The 27,708-nt window shown below is 37.3% G+C and overlaps 1 protein-coding gene across 2 annotated transcripts; it reads right to left on the reverse strand.

The window, feature by feature from the left end:
- Positions 1-5,983: 5,983 nt before the first annotated feature.
- On the reverse strand, positions 5,984-27,446 carry LOC131440720 (glutathione S-transferase 1-1). 2 transcript variants are annotated; one of them, XM_058612245.1, is made up of 3 exons: positions 27,324-27,446; positions 27,024-27,213; positions 5,984-6,587 (listed from the first exon to the last, which is right to left on the reverse strand). In XM_058612245.1, exons 2-3 carry the CDS (start codon positions 27,156-27,158, stop codon positions 6,027-6,029), a joined length of 696 nt encoding a protein of 231 aa, XP_058468228.1. In that variant the 5' UTR covers positions 27,159-27,213; positions 27,324-27,446; the 3' UTR covers positions 5,984-6,026. The 2 variants fall into 2 exon arrangements, with proteins under 2 accessions (XP_058468228.1, XP_058468229.1); XM_058612246.1 differs by lacking the exon at positions 27,324-27,446 and having other exon boundaries at positions 27,024-27,310.
- Between the last annotated feature and the right edge of the window lie 262 nt (positions 27,447-27,708).

Raw genomic sequence — 27,708 nt, forward strand, 5'->3', positions numbered from 1 at the left:
TAATCAATGAGCAATTATTTACCCTAAAATCACTGTGATAAATACCGTAGAAGGGTCAAAAGGGATTTGGCCTATGTTGTTTGTTCTAGACTTTTCAACTGACGCCATATTGCGAGCATGAAATGAACATGACAAAATGAATTCAAGTAAGTACGTGACACATAAAATATATGTGACAACAGCAATAATTCTGACATATGGTTCATTTCATATTCAATCATGATCCGATGGTTGTTAAGGAGATCACGTAAACTCCGATGTTAAGGAGATCACGTAAACTCCGATGAAGAAAGAAATTAGCTGGACTTCATAACTGTCGATATAATCAATGAGCAATTATTTACCCTAAAATCACTGTGATAAATACCGTAGAAGGGTCAAAAGGGATTTGGCCTATGTTGTTTGTTCTAGACTTTTCAACTGACGCCATATTGCGAGCATGAAATGAACATGACAAAATGAATTCAAGTAAGTACGTGACACATAAAATATATGTGACAACAGCAATAATTCTGACATATGGTTCATTTCATATTCAATCATGATCCGATGGTTGTTAAGGAGATCACGTAAACTCCGATGACAAAGCCATTTTTGGAATCTACGTGTTTTGCCTTTCGCTATAGAAAGGTATTAGAATTGCTGAAAAAACCGACTTTCGAACGGAGCCTCGGAGACCCATAGTGTTAAATACCATTCGACTCAGTTCGACGAGATCGGAAAATGTCTGTGTGTGTATGTGTGTGTGCACTTTTCGAAGATATTTGAACGCGCTCAATTTTCTCAAAGATGTCTGAACCGATTTTGACCAAATTGGGCTCGTTTGAAAGCTACTGTGACTTTTTGTTCCGGAGTTATGATGGTATAAGTGACGTAACTGACAAAACGCGTTGTGTTTTTACCGCGCAAGATTCTCCGTGATGGCTCAATCGATTTTAACAAACTTAGGCTCGTTTGAAAGCTACTATCGGAGTACTGATCAAGTTCGAAGACCAAATGGCTGTGACTTTAGGTTCCGGAGATATAATGGTATAAGTGACGTAACCGACAAATCACGTTAATTTTTACCGCTTTTATATACATAAGGGTGCCAAAATTTTGGGATCACCTCTATTTTCGTAAAACTCTAGTGCTCAAAAGTTCAAGCACCTCGAAAAAAGCCCTCATGCAAAATTTGACCTAAATCGGACATGCTTAAGGGGTGCTGCCCGGTGGTAAAGGTTTGACAATTTTCGATCTTGAAAAAGCACCAAAAAGTACATGAAATTTCCAAAATCGACTAAAATTATCAGTGCATAACTTTATTTCAACCGTTTGAAGGCATCATCTTTCGATACTCATTTTAGGTAAATTTAATAATTTTGCTAATTTACTCGCCCCTCCGATCAAATCAGATCAGATCAGTTCTGATTTCGTACACGGAACCACCCGCGATCCATTTTCAACCAGAATATTAGTTGATTTTCTGAATTCGATTGGTTAAAATTTGGTACAACTAATCGATTGTTGTTTAAACTAAACTGTCATTTTTGTTTTTCGATTAGCAGAAACAGTTGGGTTTTTTTATGGGAAAATAGGTTTTTTTCCTTTTTTGGGTATTTTTCTAAATAAAACACTAAAAAATCAAAATTTTTGAAATCACATATTTATTAAATAAGGTTTTATTGATTTTATGAAGAATGTGGAAAATCTGTTGAGTCATCATCGCTTAAAGTTTTCGCAATATCGAGTTGAACCCACATTTCTTTGTACAATTTGTAATTATAAGAAATATAAATTAATTTTCCCGTTAGTTCGGCGGTTAGGCGATTGCGCCTCTTATTATGTATCCAAAGGATCTCTCCGTCGTTGCCGATGTCGTTAGTGATGAAATGATTCGAATACCAACTTGAGGTAATCCGGTTCTCGGAGTTTATGGAAAGTGTATTATCCATAGAATATATTGTGATTTCATTTGGTAAAGGTTTGAAATGATTAACACTTGCCAGTCCATTAAAACCTACGTGAAAAGTAGGGTGGACAATATTCACATAACTTTTCACGTAACTATAATATGATTATTATTTTGAGTGATTGATTTCAACAACTTGTACTTGCTAATGTCAATTTCAACCAATCACGAGCTGGTCCGAAATTGGTCCTAAAAGTGGATTGACAATTGTCAGGTCCTGTCCTAGAAGCAAACTAACTTCATGTGATGAAATTTTAACAGCACAAAATATGTAGAGAAGTGATATTTCAAAATAAAATTATGGAAGTTTATAATTTGGAACGCAAAAACAAAAATAAACATTTTTTTTGTTTTTTCGAGCTCTTGTGAGCTAATGTCAATTTCAACCAATCACGAGCTGGTCCGAAATTGGTCCTAAAAAGGGATTGACAATTGTCAGGTCCTGTCCTAGAAGCAAACTAACTTCATGTGATGAAATTTTAACAGCACAAAATATGTAGAGAAGTGATATTTCAAAATAAAATTATGGAAGTTTATAATTTGGAACGCAAAAACAAAAATAAACATTTTTTTTGTTTTTTCGAGCTCTTGTGAGCTAATGTCAATTTCAACCAATCACGAGCTGGTCCGAAATTGGTCCTAAAAGTGGATTGACAATTGTCAGGTCCTGTCCTAGAAGCAAACTAATTTCATGTGATGAAATTTTAACAGTACAAAATATGTAGAGAAGTGATATTTCAAAATAAAATTATGGAAGTTTATAATTTGGAACGCAAAAACAAAAAAAAACAAATTTTAGGTTTTTTCGAGCTCTTGTGGAAAAAACCCGGTCAAAACCCAAAAAAATAAAAACCGGGTTGGAAGGTTTTTTCCCGACGGACGGTTTTGCCTTTCTCATATAGAAAGGTTATGCAATCACTTGAAAAACCGACCAGTGAAAATTGGTTTCATATACCATTCGACTCAGTTCATCGAGCTGAGCAATGTCTGTGTGTGTGTGTGTATGTATGTGTGTGTATGTGTCAAATAATCTCACTAGGTTTTCTCGGAGATGGCTTTACCGATTTTGACAAACTAGGATACAAATGAAAGGTCTCGTGGTCCCATACGGAATTCCTGAATTTCATCCGGATCCGACTTCCGGTTCCGGAATTATAGGGTAAAGTGTGTTCAATATTGTACACCGTCACTTAAACCGGCGAAACAAAAAACGTAAAAAATGTTCTAAACTGGTCTCAAAACAACACAAATCGATAGTCATTATCAGTAGGCAACTAAACAAACCGGTTCCGGCTATCCTGGGTCCCGGTATCCGGTTCCGGAAATAGTGGTCATATATACCAAAATATATCTCACTCACTTTTCTCAGCGATGGTTTGACCGATTTCCACAAACTTAGATTCAAATGAAAGGTCTTCTGGTCCTATACGGAATTCCTGAATTTCATCCGAATCCGACTTCCGGTTCCAGAATTATAGGGTAAAGTGTGTTCAATATTGTACACCGTCACTTAAACCGGCGAAACAAAAAACGTAAAAAATGTTCTAAACTGGTCTCAAAACTACACCAATCGATAGTTATTATCAGTAGGCAAATAACAAACCGATTCCGGCTATCCTGGGTCCCGGTATCCGGTTCCGGAAGTTTCGGAAATAGTGGTCATATATACCAATATAGATCTCACTCACTTTTCTCAGCGATGGTTTGACCGATTTCCACAAACTTAAATTTAAATGAAAGGTCTTCCGGTTCTATACAGAATTCCTGAATTTCATCCGGATCCGATTTCCGGTTCCGGAGTTATAGGGTAAAGTGTTTTCAATATTGTACACCGTCAATTAAAATATTTTCGGAAGCAACAAACATTCAAATCGTAATTCAGAGTGCGTACTAGTAGAGTTTGTGTGTCATGTTAGTTGGTGGCCGTACGAACCGACTTTGATTATACCGGTTCTCGGGTTCCGGTGCCGGAAGTGCATATAATAGTGAACCCACTTCGTTTTCTTAAGGATGACCTATGCAATCAATGCACTGTTTTATTCTGTATGTTGTACTAGTTAATGCACAAACAATCTCTTGGTTTCTTTCAAAAATCGAAGAAAATTTTTTTGAATAGAATACAACAATATTATACATGAGAAAGGCATCATTACACCACTATGTGGATTAAAACAGGTTTTTTCACAATCACTTCACTTGGTTTTCGCCGTGTAGTGATTCTGTTAATAAGGGCCGTTGTTTTGTCGTATTGAATTGCTTCCAACGCATTATAGAATTCAGTGTTACGATATTAATTGTCTTGAAGCAAATAAGTAATTGAAGATCAAGATGCATTTAGTCTTAAGCAAACTTTCAAGTTATCGTATTTAAGACCGTGTGGCGGAATTACAAAACCACCACGTTTTCCACGTTAATCCTAATTCGTATACTCAGAACAATTTCAATATTACATTTCATTTCGACACAATGTAGTTACATTGTAAACGTTTTCTTGAGATTACCTTGTACGAAAACCAGCAATACATTGTAGCACATTCAGTGTTATGATTTGATGCATCGGCACTTTACAAATCATAAACTTTAAATATTTTATGAGTTGGACCGATATGACCGAAATTATGCTCGGTACCAAAAACGGTCCTCCTCGCTTAAACAGATGAATTGCTTACAGCGCACAAGCAAAGTAACACAATGAATATAACAGTTCGGCTGAAAAGTTCGTATCGTTTAATAGAAATACACATTTTTTTGCCAAAATTCGTTTTTATTATTCAACATAATTGCCATCAGAGGCGATACAGCGATTGTAGCGATCTTCCAACTTTTTGATACCATTTTTGTAGTACGATTTGTCCTTTGCCTTCATTGCTTCTAAATTTTTTACCAGTGAGCATTCTCTTGAGGTCTGAGAACAGGAAAAAGTCACTGGGGGCCAGATCTGGAGAATACGGTGGATGATGGAGCAATTCGAAGCCCAATTCGTTCAATTTCAGCATGGTTTTTCGTTGTTGTTTTTGATCGATTGTGAGCTCACGCGGCACCTATTTTGCACAAAGCTTTCTCATATCCAAATATTCGTGAATAATATGTCCAACACGTTCCTTTGATATCTTTAGGGTGTCAGCTATCTCGATCAACTTCACTTTACGGTCATTGAAAATCATTTTGTGGATTTTTTCACGTTTTCATCGGTAACAGCCTCTTTTGGACGTCCACTGCGTTCATCGTCTTCGGTGCTCATATGACCAGTACGACATTTTGCAAACCACTTACGAATTGTTGCTTCGCCCGGTGTAAAATTTCCTTTTTTTCCATTTTGTTCACAATAACAAAAGTAGCATCATTCAAAATGCAATATCTCACAAACTAATAATCAGACAGCTTTCAAATTTATACACGTATCTTTTGAAGGTTGTTACTAACTGAAAATGGTATGGATTTAATTCTAGTGGCGCCCTCTCATAAAAACGATACGAATTTTTCAGCCGATCTGTTAAACACTTCAAACCATGCGCGCCGCTGGCGTGGATTTTCCACCTCGTGCGAAGAAAATTAATAACTTCAATTGTTCTTGCCATCGCTGCGGGTCGAGCGATGTTTATTAAACATTAGCCTTCTCCAAATAATTATTACCAAAACCTTTTCGATACATATAATTGTCAAGTCTCATGACTTTTCGGTGAACCTAAACGCACACAAATAAAATTAGTACATTGAATAAAACTAAAATCTGGAAAATAAATCGACACATTCTGAATTCAGTACCAAACGTAGAACCATCCAAGCAACTCCTAAGTAACAAACTCACTGCTGAAATGGAGCACATTGACTAAAATGACATTGTCTCAGAGTAACATAACACTATCCGAAAAATTTTTAGTAACGAAAATGTAAATTGAAAGTACGGTGGTACGATGGAAACACCGGTACAGATTTTAAAGTAAAGTTATAATCAATTTAAAATATTCTTGTGAACGGGAATGCATTAGAACTAGGATGTGATATTCAATAATTTATATATTTTAAATATGATCAAGATGATGAATGCTAATCTGTGTATTTAAGCGCATATGATTTATTTGTTTACTTTCTTAATGGGATGGATGGGGTGAACCATTCCGGAAAGATCTGGTGGATTTTTTTCAAATTCAACGATTTCCTTCATACCAGTTTCTGATATTGACCATAAGTCAGGAAATTGTCTTTTGAAATTAGAGTACCACGACTTAACCAATGGATACTTGTCGATATCAAATTCAATGGCTTCCAAACACATGACAGATGTTATAAGCGGAAAATCAGCAATAGTTAAAGTTTCTCCTGCAACAAATGCAGTATTTACTCGAGACATGTAGCATTCAAAAGTTTCAAGCGCCATTAGAAGTTTTTTCAAACCCATTGAAGTTCGTTGATAATCAAAAAAAATGGGAGCCATTACGTACGCCGATATCTGCGGATATAGAAAGGCTGAGTTGAAACAAAGGCGATGGTTAACAATAGCACGGTGCTTGGGATCTTTCGGATAAAGAGAGCTGTCTGGAGCATACTTATCGCAGAGATATTGTAAAATCGCGTTACTCTCACTCAAGTAAAAACCGTCGTCATCTAGAACTGGTATTTCCTTTTGTGGGTTCATCTATCAATAAGAGAAAAAAAAGAGATTTTAATCATTAGTAATCTGCATTGTATCGGACGATTTGATTATAGCCGATCTATATATGTTAACACAATACTCAAACATTTTTTCAGGCTTTAAAATCCGACATAATTAGAATTTTGTCGACGCCCAAAACCATAAGCTTAACTGATAGGCGTTCGTATATTTATAAACAGTGCTGTCATTCTAATGCTGTACACTTTAAGCATTCTTCAATGCTGTTGTAACTTATTCAGAAAATTATTGAAAAAGGCCAATAACACTATGTAGCGTACTCATTGTCGAGGAATAGGCGCATGCGCATCAACTGGAGTCTGTGATACCAACGGAAGAACAGCTTGGCGCTGCGACTCTTGAAAGAAGGAGATCGTCGTTTGAAGATAACGCATCAAAAATCGTAAGCGGATGCCACTTTATCTTTTTTCTTTAAATTCTCAATAGTTATACTTTATAAAATGAAACACTTAAATAAATGGTTTGCTCTAATTGTGCATATAAATTAGGTTTTTTTCTATTTTTAAATATTGCTTCCTTTTCGATATATTCTTAATTTTTTTTGACTGTTTCAGCTGCATATGTTGGCGAGAGCAGTGCAATATTTTTCTAAACGAAAGCACGTGAGTTGGTTGATAAAATAAACGCTGGAGTACATGGTCGATGCCAATACAACAATAAAAAGTATTTTGATGAATATTAAATCTTTTGTCGTGAACTTACTTCACTATGGGACGTCTTTTCAAAATCTACCCTCTGAAAGAGTGATAAGTTTTTGATCGTGAACATTTCTTGTTGTATCTAACGTATCAACATAACTTTTGCTACATGCCATCGGAAATATGATCATAATTTTATTACAAAATTTTCAGTTGTGCGACATAATCTCAAGTAATTCAAAATTAAACCTAACTAAAGCATTTGGTATCAACAAGCATCAAAGAGGAAAACTCATGACGCATGTTTGTCTTTCTCGTATTCTGTAAGCTCATAGCTCAGTGATCTGTAGAAGGATTTATATAATATAACTACCAATAGATTCAAAACTTTTCAACTTGAACCTGTATTGTAACAACATTGAGGTGTTTCAATAGTACACTATTAAAAAAACGTGTTTGATTTGTCCCATATCAGCACCAGCCAATCAGAACACGTTCTGAATACGAGAACAAAATATCTGCTGTACAACTGCGTCGATATAAAAGTTAAATAGTTCACATTTTTTTATAACTTTTTATTGAAATATGAGTTAAAATTTAATTATTAAGATTTAAATTGGGTGTTCAGCCACAAGTGGTGACTTTCCAGCCCTATTACATACATGATTTGGTTATTACCATGAAGACATCATTTGCCTCCGCAATTACTATGAAGACATCATTTGCCTCCGCAATTACTATGAAGACATCATTTGCCTCCGCAACCTACTTGTGTTGTGTAATGGGGAAAAGGAACTTATATACTAACTTACTAACTAATACAGAGAGTGAATCGATTCAATTGAAGATTGCATCGATTTTTGTCGGAATTTGCTTATAATATTATGTGACATTACATCTAATGGTTCTATATTCGTGAGTCTGTGTAACTCATTTGTACTAAACCAGGGAGGACGCTTCAAAATCATTTTCAGAATTTTATTCTGAATCCTTTGAAGCGTTTTCTTCCTGGTGAAACAACAACTCGACCAAATTGCTACTGCATAGAGTATGGCTGGTCTGAAAATTTGTTTATAAATTGTTTTTTAGACAGAGCTTAGAGTTTCTGTTTATAAGAGGATGTAAACATTTATTATATTTATTACACTTTGCCTGGATTCCTTCAATGTGATCCTTGAAAGTGAGTTTTTTGTCATACGTTAAACTTAAGTATTTTGCTTGATCAGACCATGTCAATTCCAAGCCATTCAATTTGAGAATGTGATTATTGTTTGATTTAAGAAAAGAAGCTCTTGGCTTATGAGGAAAGATAATTAATTGCTTTTTTGCTGCATTTGGTTAAATTTTCCATTTTGACATATAATCACTGAAAATATTTTAGCTTCTTTGTAGGCGACTGCAGATCACTCTTAGATTTCTACCTGTGGCTAACAGACTTGTGTCGTCACAGAATAGCGATTTCAGACAACCAGCGGGTAGATTTGGAAGATCAGAAGTGAAAATATTACAAGGTTGGAGCTACGCTCGAACCCTGCGGAACACCTGCCCGTATGGGTAGCAATTCAGATTTACAATTCTGATAGCTAACCTGAAGAGTACGATCAGTTAAATAATTTTGATCATTTTGATCAAATATATAGGAAACTGGAAATCAGACAGTTTTGCTATTAAACCTTTGTGCTAAACATGGTCGAATGCTTTTTCTATGTCTAGAAGAGCAACTCCAGTGGATAATCCAGAAGATTTATTTGCTTTTATCATGTGCGTTACTCTTACAAGTTGATGGGTAGTTTTGATTTATGAGTTCATGACGAAATCCAAACTGCTCTGGTAAAAAAATTGAATTCTCATATGAGACATCATTCTCAACAAGATAATTTTTTCAAAAAGTTTAATGATATAAGAATGTAAACTAACTGGTCGATAACTTGATGCTTCGGCTGGCTTTTTATCAGGTTTGAGGATAGGAATGACTTTTGCGTTAGCTAAAGAAAAACACTTTTTGAAACAATTGAGTTGAAATATGATCATATTTCAGTGAGACTTCATTTTCAATAGGACTCACAACGTTCAAATTAAAATTGTGAACACTTTCGAACTGCTGAGCAAGTTTTTGAGCTTTTTCGCCATTTGTAAGAAGTATTTGATTTCCTTCCTTGAGAGGAATTGGTTTCTGAGGTTTCTTAAGAACCTTAGAAAGTTTCCAGAAAGGTTTAGAATATGGTTTAATTTGTTCAACTTCTTTAGCGAAATTTTCATTTCGCAAAAGAGTAAATCTATGTTTAATTTCTTTTTGTAAAACCTTAACTATGTATTTCATAGCAGGATCACGAGAACGTTGATATTGTCGTCGACGAACATTCTTCAACCAAATGAGTAGTTGTAGATTGTGTAACCTGCATAACAGATTCCAATATATGTTTTCTTGTGAAACCATCGATACTTACAATCATTAATTACTCCTTTCATGGATTTGCTTATTTATATTACTAATTATAAAAAGGGATTCCCACATTGAACTGAACTACCCTAAGCCTACATTCAAAATCAAATTAAAACTGTTTCCAAATACCCCTCCCTGATGTCCAATCCTATGCCATTCCGACAGCAACCGTTAGCACCATCTAAGTGCGTTTCTCGTCGACCTGCACATTTCACGAGCGTCTTCCGAGTGACAGTTTCTACCCGGACTTCATTTGACTGAAAACAACCGACGAGGCACATGCAGAGGAGATTGATGGTGACTCGAAGAAACGCGTGTGGTCAAGTACGCCACTGTGCTTCCTGTGCGGCCGCCGGTTCCAGTTTGGAAGATAGTCTCGATCGATTTGTGTTTCACCGGGGTAGCAGTGTTTTTGACCAAGGACCAACTTTAAGAAAAAAGTCCGGTCTACCAGTTCAGTTTGTGGAAGTGCCTCGAAGGCCAGAAGAAAAGCGTGTGGTCACGTACAAAACAGTGGATCCCGTTACGCTGTCGGTTCCAGTTTGGACGGTTACCTAGGAAGATCCCCACCAGTGCGGCGATTTGTCGAAGAACGCCGACGGAAAAAATTTGTTCTGGATCAGGTCCGTCGTCTAGTGAGTGCCATCGACTGCCATATTGGAGCGAACAATCACACACGAGGATATTCCGACGTCATCTCGATGTTCGTTGGTCCCGGTGTGTCGCTCTTGTGGACGTACCAGAAAGACGTAGAAACAATCATACGTGTCGATATTCCGGTGAGATTGTAAAGATCAATCGGTCCACGTGTGCCATCTGTCGTAGGAAGATGACGAGACTGCCACGAGGTTCAGCTACGGTTTGACATCCCCACCATTTAAATCCCTAACCAACTCAACATAAATATGAATAAACTCCCATCTATCATGTGAATCATCCGTTATTTTATATATATAATTAGAATCAGTCCCTTCTGGGTTTTTCGGTCCGCTCAGAAAATATTGTATTTCTCCTGTGAGATAGTCCGCCCTGAGACGAATTTGGAAATTAAGTAAGAAATAACTTACAATTGGCGCCCAACTGAAAAATAAAAAAATTATATAGAAAAGTTTTCCAATTTATCAAATCGGAACACTTTTCCCCGAGCTCCAGGAGGATTCGTAATTAGCTATTCTAATTCCAATTTTCAACTAAAATCATTTACAGTATCAGTGAATTACATGTCAAAACAGTATAACAATTTTCAGATCTTTATATGGCTTGTGTTTTGCATGGCTACGTGGTAAGCAATAGCGTGATTTTTTGCTATTTTCTTTCAACTTTTGTACACACAGCTTCAATCATTACTTTTTCCATTAGATAGTAGATATATTAGGTTAAAAAAATGAGTAACAATGATAGGTGTTTTACACAAACAGGAGATATGATTCTAGGGTGGTATCATGACATGCGTATCGATCATTTATTAGAAGATGAACTATTGTTTGAATTATCAATGCGTACAATAATTATACGCGATGATCCTTCATTTTCTCGCCGACGTCGGAGCCTAAGGGAACATTTTAAAATTGAAAAAGAGGATAAAAGATTTATCAATCCTCAACTAGACATTGATTTGGCGGAAGAGACTGTAAATTGTGAGAAGAAATATAGGGAACTACAGGAACTAAGTAAGAAAGGCGACAAAGTAACCAAAGCGAAGTGCAAATCCAGACTATTGCACTTAATACACAAAATCTATCAGCTTCTAAACCATTTCACTGATACAAAATGTGTAGAAGTATTGGAAAATCTGCTCTCTAAATCCATTTCTATACTTATCGATAATTATTATAAATCTCCTTTAGCAAACCCACGGGAGAACCAAGAATCTGTAGAAGAAAATGATCTTAATAACCTTTTCACAGAAACTGATGATAGGCAAGCGTCACCCAATAACCAATCAGTTCCAAGTTCAAATCTTAGCGTCGAGGATAGAGAGTGGATTCGAGCCTTACAGGCCAGAGTTGACGAGCTGGAAAGACTAAATTTGGAGAGAGTTAGCTTCCGAGACATGAATACTCAAACCCTTCCATACCCAAATAATCCTACAATTACAAATACCCAACTACCACCACAATTTGTTTACAACCCAAATCTAAATCATAATAGCTCTTCACAATATCCATCATCTTCAAACCCAAAAAAGAATCTTGCATCTCACCAAAATAACCCGATATCAACGGTTCATTTCCATGCTGCTACGACCACTAACAAGCAGCGCCAACCAAACGCAACGATCAGTAATACAAACCCTACTCTTAATTTCAATACAGTACCATATTCTGCACAGTGGAGTATTCATGGAAATTCGCCCTTTAACCCGGTAACATTCAAAACAGTGGGCCCCGAAGATCAGTGCTCGTGGTATCCGTCGTCAGGACTGTCTCAACAGCAACCGAACCCAATACTCCACTCAGTTCAAACTCCGCTCCACCAGAATCTACAGGGCAATCAGTCGCGAAGAACGCTGCCAGTTTCTAAATGGTCGATTACCAAATATGACGGGGAAGATCAAGGGCTAAAATTGAACGAGTTTCTTGAAATTATTCAGGCTCTTTCGTTAGCTGAACATATTTCGGAGATTGAACTGTTCGAGTCGGCCGTTCACCTCTTTACGGGGGCCGCTCTTAAGTGGTATATGACGATGCGAACCACAGGGCGTTTGCTAAATTGGCAACACTTGGTTCTAGAACTCAAACGAACATTCATGCATCCAGATCTTGATACACTAATTAAAATGAAGATCTATCAGAGACGTCAGCAAAAAAATGAATCATTTCACGAGTTCTACTTTGAAATGGAAAGACTTTTTCGTACTATGAGCCTACAGCTGCCCGAGTACGAAAAAGTACAAGTACTCGTACAAAACATGAGAATTGATTATAAAAAACAACTTAATTTCATTCCAATAACTGATTTACTCACTTTAGTCTCAGCAGGACAGAAAATTGATGCACTCAATTTCTCTGCATACAACAAAGTGTTTGGTGCGGAAAAATCAGTACAAGTTGTAAATAATTTAGAAGACCAGAAAAGCAAAAAAAGCACAAAAAAACGGTCTAGCTCGTCGGACGACTTAAAGGACAATATTCCAAGCATGCATCAAAATTCAAAACCCAACCTTCTTAACCAACCCAATAAAAAAAATCAAGGTCCCCCAACAATTATGCCTAAACACAATCCCCCAGTTTCAACCTTAGAAGAACTAATAGATACCCATCGTCCTTTACCAAATAATCATTGCTATAATTGTGGAAAACACGGCCACAGAATAAACAACTGCCGATTGCCGAGAGGAGTTCTTTGTGAAAGGTGTGGGTTTAGAGGGTACCCCACCAACAATTGCCCCTTTTGCATAAAAAACTCACAACCAGCGAGCGAAAACCGCCGCTCGCTGAATACTCACAACTAACCGCGTGCAATCCTTTCGAATGTAACCAAACTTTTTTCGAATTAGCTCCAGAAACTATTTATAGTCAAGAACCGACCATCTATTCCATATCATATCCAATTGCTGGTGACAACAGGCCATATATTTCAGTTCAAGTATATGGTATGGAAATTTCGGCCTTATTGGATAGTGGTAGTAACCTAACTCTGATAAACGCTTCCGTGTTCAATAAACTGAAATCAAAGAAATTGTTTCCCTTGAAAAAACCAATTGTGTTGCGCGCGGCCAATGGTGAAAAACTGAGTATCTCTGGGCAAATATACTTACCATTCGTATTCAATAATGAACTCAAAATTGTTCCAACTCTATTAGTGCCAAATTTAAAAATTAATTGTGTGTGTGGGATGGACTTTTGGGAAAAATTTCATATTCAACCTAAGATCCATGAATGTTGTTTTCTTAACACAATTTCCGATCAAATCGACGACCACCAGGCTCCATCCGCTATTCTTTCGGCTGAAGAAGAACGCCAAATCACAAACATTAAAAAACTTTTTCAATCCGCAGACAAAGGGCTATTATCCGCCACCCCTCTCGCGGAACATAAAATAGAAATACAAGACGAATTGAAGAATAAACCACCCATACGTCAATTCCCATACGTAATGTCCCCTAAAACCCAAAGTATGGTTGCAGAGGAATTACAACGCCTGTTAGATGCAGGGATCATTGAACGTAGCAACTCTGACTGGTCTCTGAATTGTGTACCAGTAATAAAACCGAATAAAGTTCGTTTATGTCTGGACGCGCGAAAAATTAATGAGCGCACCGTGCGTGATGCTTATCCCTTGCCACACCCCCATCGCATTTTAAGCCAATTGCCGAAGGCAAATTATCTATCGACAATCGACTTATCAGAGGCCTTTCTGCAGGTTGCGTTAGATCGTACTTCAAGAAAATACACGGCGTTCAGTGTTCAAGGCAAGGGGTTGTTCCAATACACACGGATGCCCTTTGGCTTGGTCAACAGTCCTGCGACATTGGCAAGGCTGATGGACAAGGTGCTGGGTCACGGTGTATTGGAACCGTATGTCTTCGTATACCTTGACGACATAGTCATAGTTACGGAGACATTCGAGCATCACGTACGTCTTCTTCGGGAGATAGCTCGTCGCTTGAAGGAAGCCAACCTATGCATTAACATAGAAAAATCGAAGTTCGTAGTCAGCGAGGTTCCATTCCTTGGATATCTTCTTAATACTAAAGGTTAACGCACTAACCCCGACAAGATAAGGCCTATAGTGGAGTACGAAAGGCCGACCACAATCACCAAGCTAAGAAGATTCCTAGGAATGGCAAACTACTACAGACGCTTCATTCCAGATTTTAGTAGAATAAGTGCCCCTCTTACGGAATTACTAAAATCTAAATCAAAAATTATTCCATGGGCCGACGAAGCCGAGAAGGCGTTTTGCACCCTTAAAGAACGCCTTATATCAACACCAATATTAGGGTGCCCCGATTTTAATAAAGAATTTATTATCCAAACCGATGCCAGTGACGTAGCTGTAGCAGGGGTTCTAACACAGTTTCAGGATGATGGAGAAAAAGTTATTTCATATTATTCGCATAAGCTCACTACGCCTCAGCGAAACTATCACGCTGCTGAATAGGAAGCACTTGCTGCCTTGTTAGCCATAGACGCATTTCGTGGGTATGTGGAAGGTTACCATTTCACGTTAGTGACGGATTCATCCGCTCTAACACACATCCTGAACACTAAGTGGAAAGTGGGTTCTCGATGCAGCCGTTGGAGCTTAGACCTCCAGCAATTCAACATGACAGTGATCCACAGAAAGGGAAAAGAAAATGTTGTCCCAGATGCTCTGTCACGAAGCGTTATGGTAACTTCAAATTTAAAATACAGTGAATCTTGGTATACATCAATGATACAGAAGGTGAAACAACGGCCGGATGATTTCATTGATTTTAAGGTGGAAGGGGAACGCTTGTATAAATTCGTACATTCTAAAAATGACCTCCATGACAGTCGGTATGAATGGAAGATAATTCCACGCGCTGACGAAATTCAAAACATAATTACCCAAACTCACGAGAAGAGTTTTCATTCAGGGTGCAACCGAACTTTGTCCCGCATCCAGAAAAGATACTACTGGCCTAGGATGGCGGTCCATATCCGTTCATATATTAAAGATTGTCAGACCTGCAAAGAAATAAAAGCCCCATATATTTCAACTACCCCGGAAATGGGAAAAATGCGCTGCGCTAACACCCCGTGGCAAATTATCTCCGTCGACTTTATTGGACCACTCCCTCGCAGCAGGAAAGGAAATCAACACCTGCTGGTAGTGGTGGACTATTTCTCAAAGTGGGTACTAATCCAACCTGTGAAGAAACTTGATAGTTCTGTTATGTGTTCAATACTGCGGAACCAATGGTTCTACCGAAATTCAGTACCCGAAATAATTATTTCGGATAACGGTAGCACCTTCACTTCAAAAGAATTCAAAACCTTAATCAATCACTTTGGTATCAAACATTGGCTAAATTCAAGATACCACTCCCAGGCAAACCCAGTCGAACGGGTAAACCGTACCATAAACACGGCTATTCGGTCTTACGTGCGAGACGATCAACGCACCTGGGATGCCAAAATACCCGAAATTGAGCTCACGATCAATACCAGCATACATTCCACAACCGGTTTCACGCCATATTACATAATACATGGTCAGGAACTTTCAGAAGTAGGCACAGACCACCAACTCTTACGACATGACAAACTCCTTTCGCAAGAGGAAAAACAAGATCGACGTAAACAAATGTTCTCCAAAATACACGGCAGGGTTCAACAAAATCTAGCGAAGTCATTCGAAAATAGGCGAAATCACTAATATTTGAGGCACCGCCAATTCGCTAAAGCATTCGTAGTTGGCCAACTTGTTTATCGAAAAAACATGAAAACTTCCAATGCCGGAGAGCACTACAATGCTAAATATGGCAAACAATATCTTCCATGTAAAATCATAGCTAAAATCGGTTCATCATCCTATGAATTAGAGGATTTGACCGGTAAAAATATTGGGATTTGGCCTGCGGTGCATCTGAAACCTGGATGAAGCCTAGGTCTATTATGAAACCAATCTTGATATCTTCAATCTTCCTGTCGTAGTCTCCACGCCGAACATTTTTAAATTGATGGAAAAAAGCAGGAATTCGCTCCTACTTATTCGACTTTCAAAATTCCGGTTTGATTTGCTAACCACCTCCGACTTGGATTTGGTTTTGGTCTGAATTTGATGTCAGACAGTATCACTAATAATATTAAATCTGACGAGTTTTTTTTGTACTAGTCCATAGGGCAAAAGTTGGAAACAACGTTCCGATACCTCTCTATTGAAGGCGGAAACAATATATAATATTAGAAAATTCAGTAATCATAAATGAGTTCTAGACAATTTTGGTTCCAGGATTTCATGGCTAAAGCAAATATATTTAGGGCGCCCTAGAATTATATTGACATAATAGCTTAAGATTGAATGAATGATTGTGTGATTGTTGTGTAGGATCGACGGTACCAATGAATGAGAGAGTGAATGAGAATAATAGTTTGCTTCTATATTTATTAATTAAATCTTTCTAATCCGAGAATATACTGTACTTCTTGCGATAAAAGAACACAGCACGAAACTGTAATAGAAAATCTAATCTTCGGTTCTAGCATAGTAACTATCACGGATAGAAGACTTTAAATCGGTGGCAATAGGGTGGAGAGCAATCACAAGCCGTAGGAAGATCCGACATGTAAGGTTCCCTGTTGAACTACTTTGGTTAGGAGACATACGATTCACAGATGAAATAGAAAGCACGTGGCTAGAATTATTTACAATGAAAAAAAAAGAAAGTGATTTCTTTTTTTTGTTTGAGCCCAGGGAAAATTGTAACCTGCATAACAGATTCCAATATATGTTTTCTTGTGAAACCATCGATACTTACAATCATTAATTACTCCTTTCATGGATTTGCTTATTTATATTACTAATTATAAAAAGGGATTCCCACATTGAACTGAACTACCCTAAGCCTACATTCAAAATCAAATTAAAACTGTTTCCAAATACCCCTCCCTGATGTCCAATCCTATGCCATTCCGACAGCAACCGTTAGCACCATCTAAGTGCGTTTCTCGTCGACCTGCACATTTCACGAGCGTCTTCCGAGTGACAGTTTCTACCCGGACTTCATTTGACTGAAAACAACCGACGAGGCACATGCAGAGGAGATTGATGGTGACTCGAAGAAACGCGTGTGGTCAAGTACGCCACTGTGCTTCCTGTGCGGCCGCCGGTTCCAGTTTGGAAGATAGTCTCGATCGATTTGTGTTTCACCGGGGTAGCAGTGTTTTTGACCAAGGACCAACTTTAAGAAAAAAGTCCGGTCTACCAGTTCAGTTTGTGGAAGTGCCTCGAAGGCCAGAAGAAAAGCGTGTGGTCACGTACAAAACAGTGGATCCCGTTACGCTGTCGGTTCCAGTTTGGACGGTTACCTAGGAAGATCCCCACCAGTGCGGCGATTTGTCGAAGAACGCCGTCGGAAAAAATTTGTTCTGGATCAGGTCCGTCGTCTAGTGAGTGCCATCGACTGCCATATTGGAGCGAACAATCACACACGAGGATATTCCGACGTCATCTCGATGTTCGTTGGTCCCGGTGTGTCGCTCTTGTGGACGTACCAGAAAGACGGAGAAACAATCATACGTGTCGATATTCCGGTGAGATTGTAAAGATCAATCGGTCCACGTGTGCCATCTGTCGTAGGAAGATGACGAGACTGCCACGAGGTTCAGCTACGGTTTGACATCCCCACCATTTAAATCCCTAACCAACTCAACATAAATATGAATAAACTCCCATCTATCATGTGAATCATCCGTTATTTTATATATATAATTAGAATCAGTCCCTTCTGGGTTTTTCGGTCCGCTCAGAAAATATTGTATTTCTCCTGTGAGATAGTCCGCCCTGAGACGAATTTGGAAATTAAGTAAGAAATAACTTACAATTGTCATCGACGATAGGAGAATTTAATTTAGTTTGAGCTTTGGGAACTGAAAGATTTCTAGCTTCGATTATCCAATGATTCAAATTATCTATTGCTGTGTCGATGTCCGCAGAATTTTCTAAAATAGTTTCATGATCCACATGATTTTCAATGTGAGATCTGTAATCCAACCAATTAGCTCTATGATATTTGAATATAGAACTAATTGGATTAATTAAAGCTTCGTTGGAAAGTCTGAATGTTACAGGAAGGTGATCTGAGTCAAAGTCAGCATGTGTAATCACTACAATTGACTTTGATCTGTTACAACCAGATCATTTGTAGAGGGATTTTTCACGGAAGAGAAGCAAGTCGGATTACTGGGATGAAGAACTATGAAGTAACCAGCAGAGAGTTGCTTATGAAGTATTTTTCCATTACGGTTATTTTGCTTACAATTCCACTGGGCATGCTTTGCATTTAAGTCCCCTATTACGAAAAATTTTGGTCGATATCTTGTGAGTTTTTGCAAATCGCCTTTAAAGAAATTTAATTGTTCACCGGTGCATTGAAATGGCAAATATGCTCCAACGATGAAATAAATTTCATTGATGGTTTCAACTTCGATTCCCAAGCTTTCAATAACTTTAGTATTGAAAGAGGGTAAAATTCGATGTTTAAATTGCCGTTGGACAAAAATTACAACTCCACCACCCATTCCAGTAAACCTGTCAAATCGGTGAACCACATAATGTGGATTGCTTTTCAATTTGAAATTTGGTTTAAGAAAAGTTTCTGTAACAATGACAATATGAATTTTGTGAACTTTGAGAAAATTATAAATTTCATCTTCACTCGATTTTAAAGATCGAACATTTCAATTTAAAATATTCAAATAATTATTTAACATGACTTTAGTTCATTTTTAATTTCATCACTACTTTGACAATTTAATAAGCCTTTCAAGACAGCCTTGAAGGGTCTGTCAGATTTTATGATTTTATGAAGGGTCTGTCAGTCAGATCATATGAATAAAATTTATGAAATTTCTCGGACAAATATCGGATAAGATGTACGTAATCTTCCAATCCATCAACCAAGACTCGACATTCTCCTCTTCGTCCGATTTGAAATGAGACTTTTACTTCCAGGAGAAAAGTAGAAAGCTCAGTACGGAATGATTTGAAGTCGGAAATCATCACCGTCACTGGAGGCATAGATTGTTGTTTCTTCCCAGAACGACAAGCGTCCATTTTGAGAATTTTAGAAGAATTTTCTTCTATGTCGCTACAATCAGATTCCCAGAGAATACCCAAAATGGCAAAACCGACTTACCCCAAGGCGATCTGGAATAACACCGGTGTTTTTGGACCATATCAACACTGATTAAGGCAGTTTGAAATTAAATAATACCCGGTTTTTCTGACTACAAATGCATCAATATCGGTCAATTTATTCAGTAGTTACAAATTTTTGAAAAAAAATCGATGAAAATCCCAACCCGAGCGTTTGAGTGTTAAAAATACTATTAGTGATTCAGGTAGCCTTGAAAAGGACTGAAGCCTTGAATCAATGAAACTCTAGGAAACCAGAAAAAATTTCCAGGAGCCAAGAGCTATTCGCGTCCGGTGCGAACGACTGTTCAACACCTACTGATTTGTTCTAATCTTCTTAGGACGTAGAGTCGCTACAGTATCTAACGAGGAAAACATGATAAAATCAAATAAATCTTCTGGGTTATCCACTGGAGTTGCTCTTCTAGACATAGAAAAAGCGTTCGACAGTGTTTGGCACAAAGGTTTAATAGCAAAACTGTCTGATTTCCAGTTTCCTATTTATTTGATCAAAATGATTCAAAATTATTTAACTGATCGTACTCGGGCAGGTGTTCCGCAGGGTTCGAGCGTAGCTCCAATCTTGTATAATATTTTCACTTCTGATCTTCCAAATCTACCCGTTGGTTGTCAGAAATCGCTATTCTGTGACGACACAAGTCTGTTAGCCACAGGTAGAAATCTAAGAGTGTTCTGCAGTCGCCTACAAAGAAGCTCAAATATTTTCAGTGATTATCTGTCAAAATGGAAAATTAAACCAAATGCAGCAAAAACGCAATTAATTATCTTTTCTCATAAGCCAAGAGCTTCTTTTCTTAAATCAAACAATAAGCACATTCTCAAATTGAATGGCTTGGAATTGACATGGTCTGATCAAGCAAAATACTGAAGTTTAACCTATGACAAAAACACACTTTCAAGGATCACATTGAATATAATAAAATAATATATAATAAATGTTTATAACCTCTTATAACCAGAAACTCTAAGCTCTATCTAAAAAACAAATTAATAATTTATAAACAAATTATTAGACCAACCATGCTTTATGCAGTACCAATTTGGTCAAGTTGTTATTCCACCGGGAAGAAAACGCTTCAAAGGATTCAGAATTAAATTCTAAAAATGAGTTTGAAGCGTCCTCCCTGGTTTAGTACAAATGAGTTACACAGACTCACAAATATAGAATATTAGATGTAATGTCATAATATTATAAGCAAATTCCGACAAAAATCGATGCAATCTTCAATTGAATCGATTCGATCTCTGTATTAGTTAGTAAGTTGGTATATAGGTTCCTTTTTCCCATTACACAATACAAGTAGATTTAGAATTTTCCCTACACAAAAATCACAGAATTGCGGAAGCAAAAAATGTCTTAATGGTAATAACCAAATCACGAAAAGTCAACACTTGTGGCTGACTCATATTCCAATAATTAGTTATTTAAAAAAAAACGTTGCAAATATATTTTAATTTTATTTCGATTGAATTTTTGTGTGATTTCAACGACATGAAAATAAAGTTATATTATACACTTAGGGAAGTGCTCATATTGTTGCAGTTGGAATATTTCTATAACAGACAGAAGAACTTAGTTATTGTTCCGGAACGTAGAGGAACGTTTTAAAAGATCGCGGCGAATAGTCGAGTAGGTGGCCGTAGTGAGCTGAGCCTTATTTCCAACGTATAGCAAATTTGAAATTTACACATGATTTTGAAAATTTTGTTTGGAACCTGAATTCCAGTTATTTATGCGATAACATAAAGTTTTGTTGACATGTGATAAATAGTTTATTTATTTCCGCAATCAAAACAGCTGGAAAAAATACATTGTTCGCTCTGCTAGAAAAAAATTTTGATTCGAATCATTATTGATTGGAAGAAATTGGTGCAAAACAAAGCACCAAAAACCGAAGGATGCGGCCAACATAGATACATACCAACGTCATCTGGAGGACTCTCATGATATATTCAATCCACCAGCGCACGGCTAGCTCACCTCTTATTTTGTCTCAGGGTCGGCCACGTACTCGAGAGGACTCAGAACACCATACTCACCCGGGGTTTTATCTTTAAGAGATCACGCGCTGAACAATAGTAGACCATCCAAATCAAAGGAATTGACTCTCTTATTTTTTTAAGAAAACGAAAACAATTTTATTGAATTGCCAAATTTGCAATGTTGCGGCGCCGATCGTTAAACATTGGGGCCCTTGATGGTCTTCACGATGAGTTGCTCAAGAAAAGGAGGGAGGGAGAGAGTGTAACATACCCTGTTACTGCTGGTTGAAGCTGGTTTGTTCGTTGACTCGTTGGATTTAGCCAGTGTTATTGGTGACGGTAATTCCAGAGAGTGTCCGGGTTGTCTGTCTGTCTTGGGGTCTGGGTTCCGGGAACACCAGCTGAATACACGTGGTAACTCGAAGTCAGGCGGTGGGTTTAACCATTTTCGGTCTCCGGGAATCCTAGCTGGCTAATCGGCACGTGGTGGATCGAAGATAGGCGGTGGGTTTGACCGATTTCGCCGGTTCGGTGTCCAGAAATACTTGCCGGCTACTCTGCACGTGGTAACTTGAATACCGGCGGTGGTTTAGACCAACTCGCGGGTCCGGAGAACGTCGAACGTGGTTTCGGGCGGATAGTCGAATATGACGTCGACAAACGGCCCAGCAGGTTCCGAAGTGTACACATGACACAAGACGAATAAAAATTTGGTGATTACACGAGATGTTCTTCGTGGCTTTCCTACAGCCCGTTAAATTACTAGGGCTTGTCAGGCTTCTTAATAAAATCAAACTTCTCTCGCTAGTACTGACGCTCACAGACTGATCCAGAGCCCTTCAGCTTATCTTTCATATCACCTATCTCTCTCTCTCTCTCTCTCTCTATTTTCTAGTTCTCTCTCCCTCTCTCTATCTTTATTTCCGGAAACAGTTATTCTGCTGATAATTCATCCTCTCCATCCTATCGTCGAATCGGTTAGTAGGCTTTATCGGTTGAAAACTTTTAGGGTAACCACCTATAACATTCAGGAAGAAACGACTGCGTCATTGGGATAGGTTACCTTTCCAGATGGGAACTGGTACTATGCCCCAACGCCTGGTATGGACGTTCCGGGGTGGGTACTAAAGACCTCTTTTCCCTCCAACGTATTCTTCTAGCAGGATATTCGAAGCTCCCTGAATACTGACAAACTAGGCAGATTTCAAAAGAACCCCTCGTAGTTTAGTCATCGGTTTATGCCTTTCTCTATAGAAAGGTATTAGAATTGCTGGAAAAACCGACTTTCGAACGGAGCCTCGGAGACCCATAGTGTTATATACCATTCGACTCAGTTCGACGAGATCGGAAAATGTGTGTGTGTGTGTATGTGTGTGTGCACTTTTAGAAGATATTTGAACGCGCTCAATTTTCTCAGAGATGGCTCAACCGATTTTAACAAACTTGAGCTCGTTTGAAAGCTACTGTCGGGCCATTGATCAAGTTCGAAGATCAAATGGCTGTGACTTTTGGTTTCGGAGATATGATTGTATAAGTGACGTAACCGACAAAAGGCGTTGAATTTGAACGCGCTCAATTTTCTCAGAGATGGCTGAGCCGATTTTAACAAACTTGGGCTCGTTTGAAAGGTACTATCGGGCCATTGATCAAGTTCGAAGATCAAATGGCTGTGACTTTTTGTTCCGGAGATATGATTGTATAAGTGACGTAACCGACAAAAAGCGTTGTATTTAAACGCGCTCAATTTTCTCAGAGATAACTGAACCGATTTTAACAAACTTGGGCTCGTTTGAAAGCTACTGTCGGGCCACTGATCAAGTTCGAAGATCAAATGGTTGTGACTTTTGGTTCCAGATATATGATGGTATAAGTGACGTAACTGACAAAACACATTGATTTTTACCGCTCTTATACAGGGTGATTTTTTAAGAGCTTGAGAACTTTTTTAAACAATAAAACGCATAAAATTTGCAAAATCTCATCGGTTCTTTATTTTAAACGTTAGATTGGTACATGACATTTACTTTTTGAAGATAATTTCATTTAAATGTTGACCGCGGCTGCGTCTTAGGTGGTCCATTCGGAAAATCCGCTTTTTTATCGACAAATTTTGTTCAGCGATGAGGCTCATTTCTGGTTGAATGGCTACGTAAATAAGCAAAATTGCCGCATTTGGAGTGAAGAGCAACCAGAAGCCGTTCAAGAACTGCCCATGCATCCCGAAAAATGCACTGTTTGGTGTGGTTTGTACGCTGGTGGAATCATTGGACCGTATTTTTTCAAAGATGCTGTTGGACGCAACGTTACAGTGAATGGCGATCGCTATCGTTCGATGCTAACAAACTTTTTGTTGCCAAAAATGGAAGAACTGAACTTGGTTGACATGTGGTTTCAACAAGATGGCGCTACATGCCACACAGCTCGCGATTCTATGGCCATTTTGAGGGAAAACTTCGGAGAACAATTCATCTCAAGAAATGGACCGGTAAGTTGGCCACCAAGATCATGCGATTTGACGCCTTTAGACTATTTTTTGTGGGGCTACGTCAAGTCTAAAGTCTACAGAAATAAGCCAGTAACTATTCCAGCTTTGGAAGACAACATTTCTGAAGAAATTCGGGCTATTCCGGCCGAAATGCTCGAAAAAGTTGCCCAAAATTGGACTTTCCGAATGGACCACCTAAGACGCAGCCGCGGTCAACATTTAAATGAAATTATCTTCAAAAAGTAAATGTCATGTACCAATCTAACGTTTAAAATAAAGAACCGATGAGATTTTGCAAATTTTATGCGTTTTATTGTTTAAAAAAGTTCTCAAGCTCTTAAAAAATCACCCTATATATATATATATATATATATATATATATATATATATATATATATATATATATATATATATATATATATATATATATATATATATATATATATATATATATATATATATATATATATATATATATATATATATATATATATATATATATATATATATATATATATATATATATATATATATGGGTGCCAAAATTTTAGGATCACCTCTATTTTCGTTAAGTTCTAGTGCTCAAAAGTTTAAGCACCTCGAAAAAAGCCCTCATGCAAAATTTGACCTAAATCGGACATGCGTAAGGGGTGCTGCCCGGTGGTAAAGGTTTGACAATTTTCGATCTTGAAAAAGCACCATAGGGGGGAGTACATGAAATTTCCAAAATCGAAAATTTTTTTTGTTGCCAAAACTCTTAAAACTGCATAAAACATCGAAATTTAGTGTCATCTCAAAAAAAATTTTTTTTGAAAAAATCAACTTTCGGGACTTCATATTTTTTCTAAGTCCCAAAAAGTCGACTTTTTCAAAAAATTTTTTTTTCGAGATGACACTAAATCTCGACGTTTCATGCAATTCTAAGCCTTTTGGCATCAACAATTTTTTTTCGATTTCGAAAATTTCATGTACTCCTATGGTGATTTTTCAAGATATATGAAAATTCCACTGAGTGGACTAAGAAGGCTTTTTGCCTTTCTCTGTAGAAAGGTATTAGAATTGCTGGAAAAACCGACTTTCGAACGGAGCCTCGGAGACCCATAGTGTTATATACCATTCGACTCAGCTCGACGAGATCGAAAAATGTCTGTGTGTGTGTGTGTATGTGTATGTATGTGTGTGTGTATGTGTGTGCACTTTTCGAAGATATTTGAACGCGCTCAATTTTCTCAGAGATGGCTCAACCGATTTTAACAAACTTGGGCTCGTTTGAAAGCTACTGTCGGGCCATTGATCAAGCTCGAAGATCAAATGGTTGTGACTTTTGGTTCCAGATATATGATGGTATAAGTGACGTAACCGACAAAGCACATTGATTTTTATCGTTCTTATATATATAAGGGTGCCAAAATTTTGGGATCACCTCTATTATCGTTAAGCTCTAGTGCTCAAAAGTTTGAGCACCTCTAAAAATGCCTTCATGCAAAATTTGAGCTAAATCGGACATGCGTAAGGGGTGCTGCCCGGCGGTAAAGGTTTGACAATTTTCGATCTTGAAAAAGTACCATAGGGGGGAGTACATGAAATTTCCAAAATCGAAAAATTTTTTTGATGCCGAAACTCTTAAAACTGCATAAAACATCGAAATTTAGTGTCATCTCAAAAAAAATTTTTTTGAAAAAATCAACTTTCTGGGACTTAAAAAATTTTCATATTTTTTCTAAGTCCCAAAAAGTCGATTCAAAAAAATTTTTTTTCGAGATGACACTAAATCTCGACGTTTCATGCAATTCTAAGCCTTTTGGCTTCAAAAATTTTTTTTCGATTTCGAAAATTTCATGTACTCCCCGCTATGGTGATTTTTCAAGATATATGAAAATTCCACTAAGTGGACTAAGAAGGTTTTTTTCTAGATTAGCATCACTGATTACAAATAGGCAACGCAAATGTCAAGCACTAGTTTGGAAAAATGATGTTGACTGTGTGACATAAACTCTGAAGCATGCTTTTGTGAACTACTCGAATCAATTGGTGTCAAAATTAGTATCCGAAATTATTTAATAAAAGTATGAAATACATTTTCATGAGAATGTTATGAAAGAAGAGAAAGGCATTATCACACCACTAGGTGGATTAAGAAGGGTTTTTTTAAATTATGTTAGTTCGGGTTAGTATAATTTAGTATTAAACTTATTCTACGTTAATAAAAAAAAGCAAATATAATTGAAGAATACTTTATAAGCTAACGACAATGAAAGAGAGTCAAACGAAAAAATAGCAAAAATTTACATTATCTTAAAATCTAAAGCAAAATCTTATTTTCTATTTACATATATACACATTTGGATGGAGTTTTATTGTTACGAAAATTGTTCAGCAACACACTCGACGACATTAAGTAATGATACTACCCAAGTTTTAAATTAGTCGTAATTTAAAATAAGGTAAAGCCCTTGGCATCTTCGAGCTTAGACATACCATCGAATTATTTTGTCAAATAAATGTGAAAAATCACAAAAAATCGCATTTTTTCATAGCTAATTTTGATAAGGCTCAGAAAATGCCCTGCAGATAGATAAAAGCTTTTCAAAGGTCTGTATGTTTTTGGTTTTGGCAAATTTTTCAAAATTTACATCGAAAATTTAATAAAACCATAGTGCCTGGACGATGGCTTTAACCTCAAGATCATTCGCCTCTTTGGGCCAGTAAAAAATTCTGATTTTATGTGCGGGATTGGGAATCGAACACAGGTGGGCTGCGTGAAAGACATCGACTAACCCATCACGGTATACCCGTCCCCTCGCAACATAAATCAAATTATCTACTTTCATTTTGAATTCACTCCATTTCTCTGTGTATAAACAGCATAGCTATGTAAAACTGAAAAGGTGATGCTTGTTTTAAATATTAACTTTTTTATATCACATTTTTTTAACTTGGACTTAAGTAAGTTTTAGATGAAATTCATGCCAGTAATTCAATCGAGTTTTATAGCTTCTTACCTTAGCGTAGTCTTCCGTAATATGTTCGCCCTTGCAATAGTCGACCGCAACATGTTCGTGTGGGATGTTTAATATTTTCAATGCCATTCTAACAGCTAGTGATGGTGGTCCATCAGATACAGCATAAATTTTCATAATGATCTTTGAATTCTTTGTTTTGTAAGTTGAGTAATTACGTAAATGAATTTTTCTGTAGAAAGATGTGGTGAAACATGTTAAATCTTTACCAACACATGTTGCAGTCGCAAAGGAACCAGTTTGCGACGAATAGATTAATGGTAATCTGCTTTGCCACTCTACCTGTGATACAACTGTCCAGTGCTGTATATAGAACTACACTAAACTAGCGTATAAACATGTATGACTTATATACGCAAGTCATCGGATTTTATATTCTATGCCTATTCGTTTGTACTTTCGTTCAACTGCATTCCTTTTGCTAACTTCTAACTAACATTTCTGCATTAAACCGGCTTTTACCCGCGCAGCAGAGTAAGAAAGTAAATATTTATACTTTGTTCTTGCTCTCATATGATTTCCATCGCTATTGCTAATATCATACTACAGTCATTTCGTTAGACGCTATAATAACATTTCCAAAAAATTATTTCCAGTTATATGTACATATCGAAGCTGAAGGCGAATTAATAGTTTATATAACTTATCAACTAGTTAGATACAAATA

This window comes from Malaya genurostris, chromosome 1, assembly GCF_030247185.1.
Source record: "Malaya genurostris strain Urasoe2022 chromosome 1, Malgen_1.1, whole genome shotgun sequence".
NCBI lineage: Eukaryota > Metazoa > Arthropoda > Insecta > Diptera > Culicidae > Malaya > Malaya genurostris.

Coding starts and splice junctions, on each gene's coding strand:
- LOC131440720 (XM_058612245.1), bottom strand. CDS start 27,158: ATGAAAATTTATGCTGTATCTGATGGACCACCATCACTAGCTGTTAGA. Junction 6,588..27,023: donor TTACGGAAGACTACGCTAAG/GTAAGAAGCTAT, acceptor TCTTATTGATAG/ATGAACCCACAAAAGGAAAT.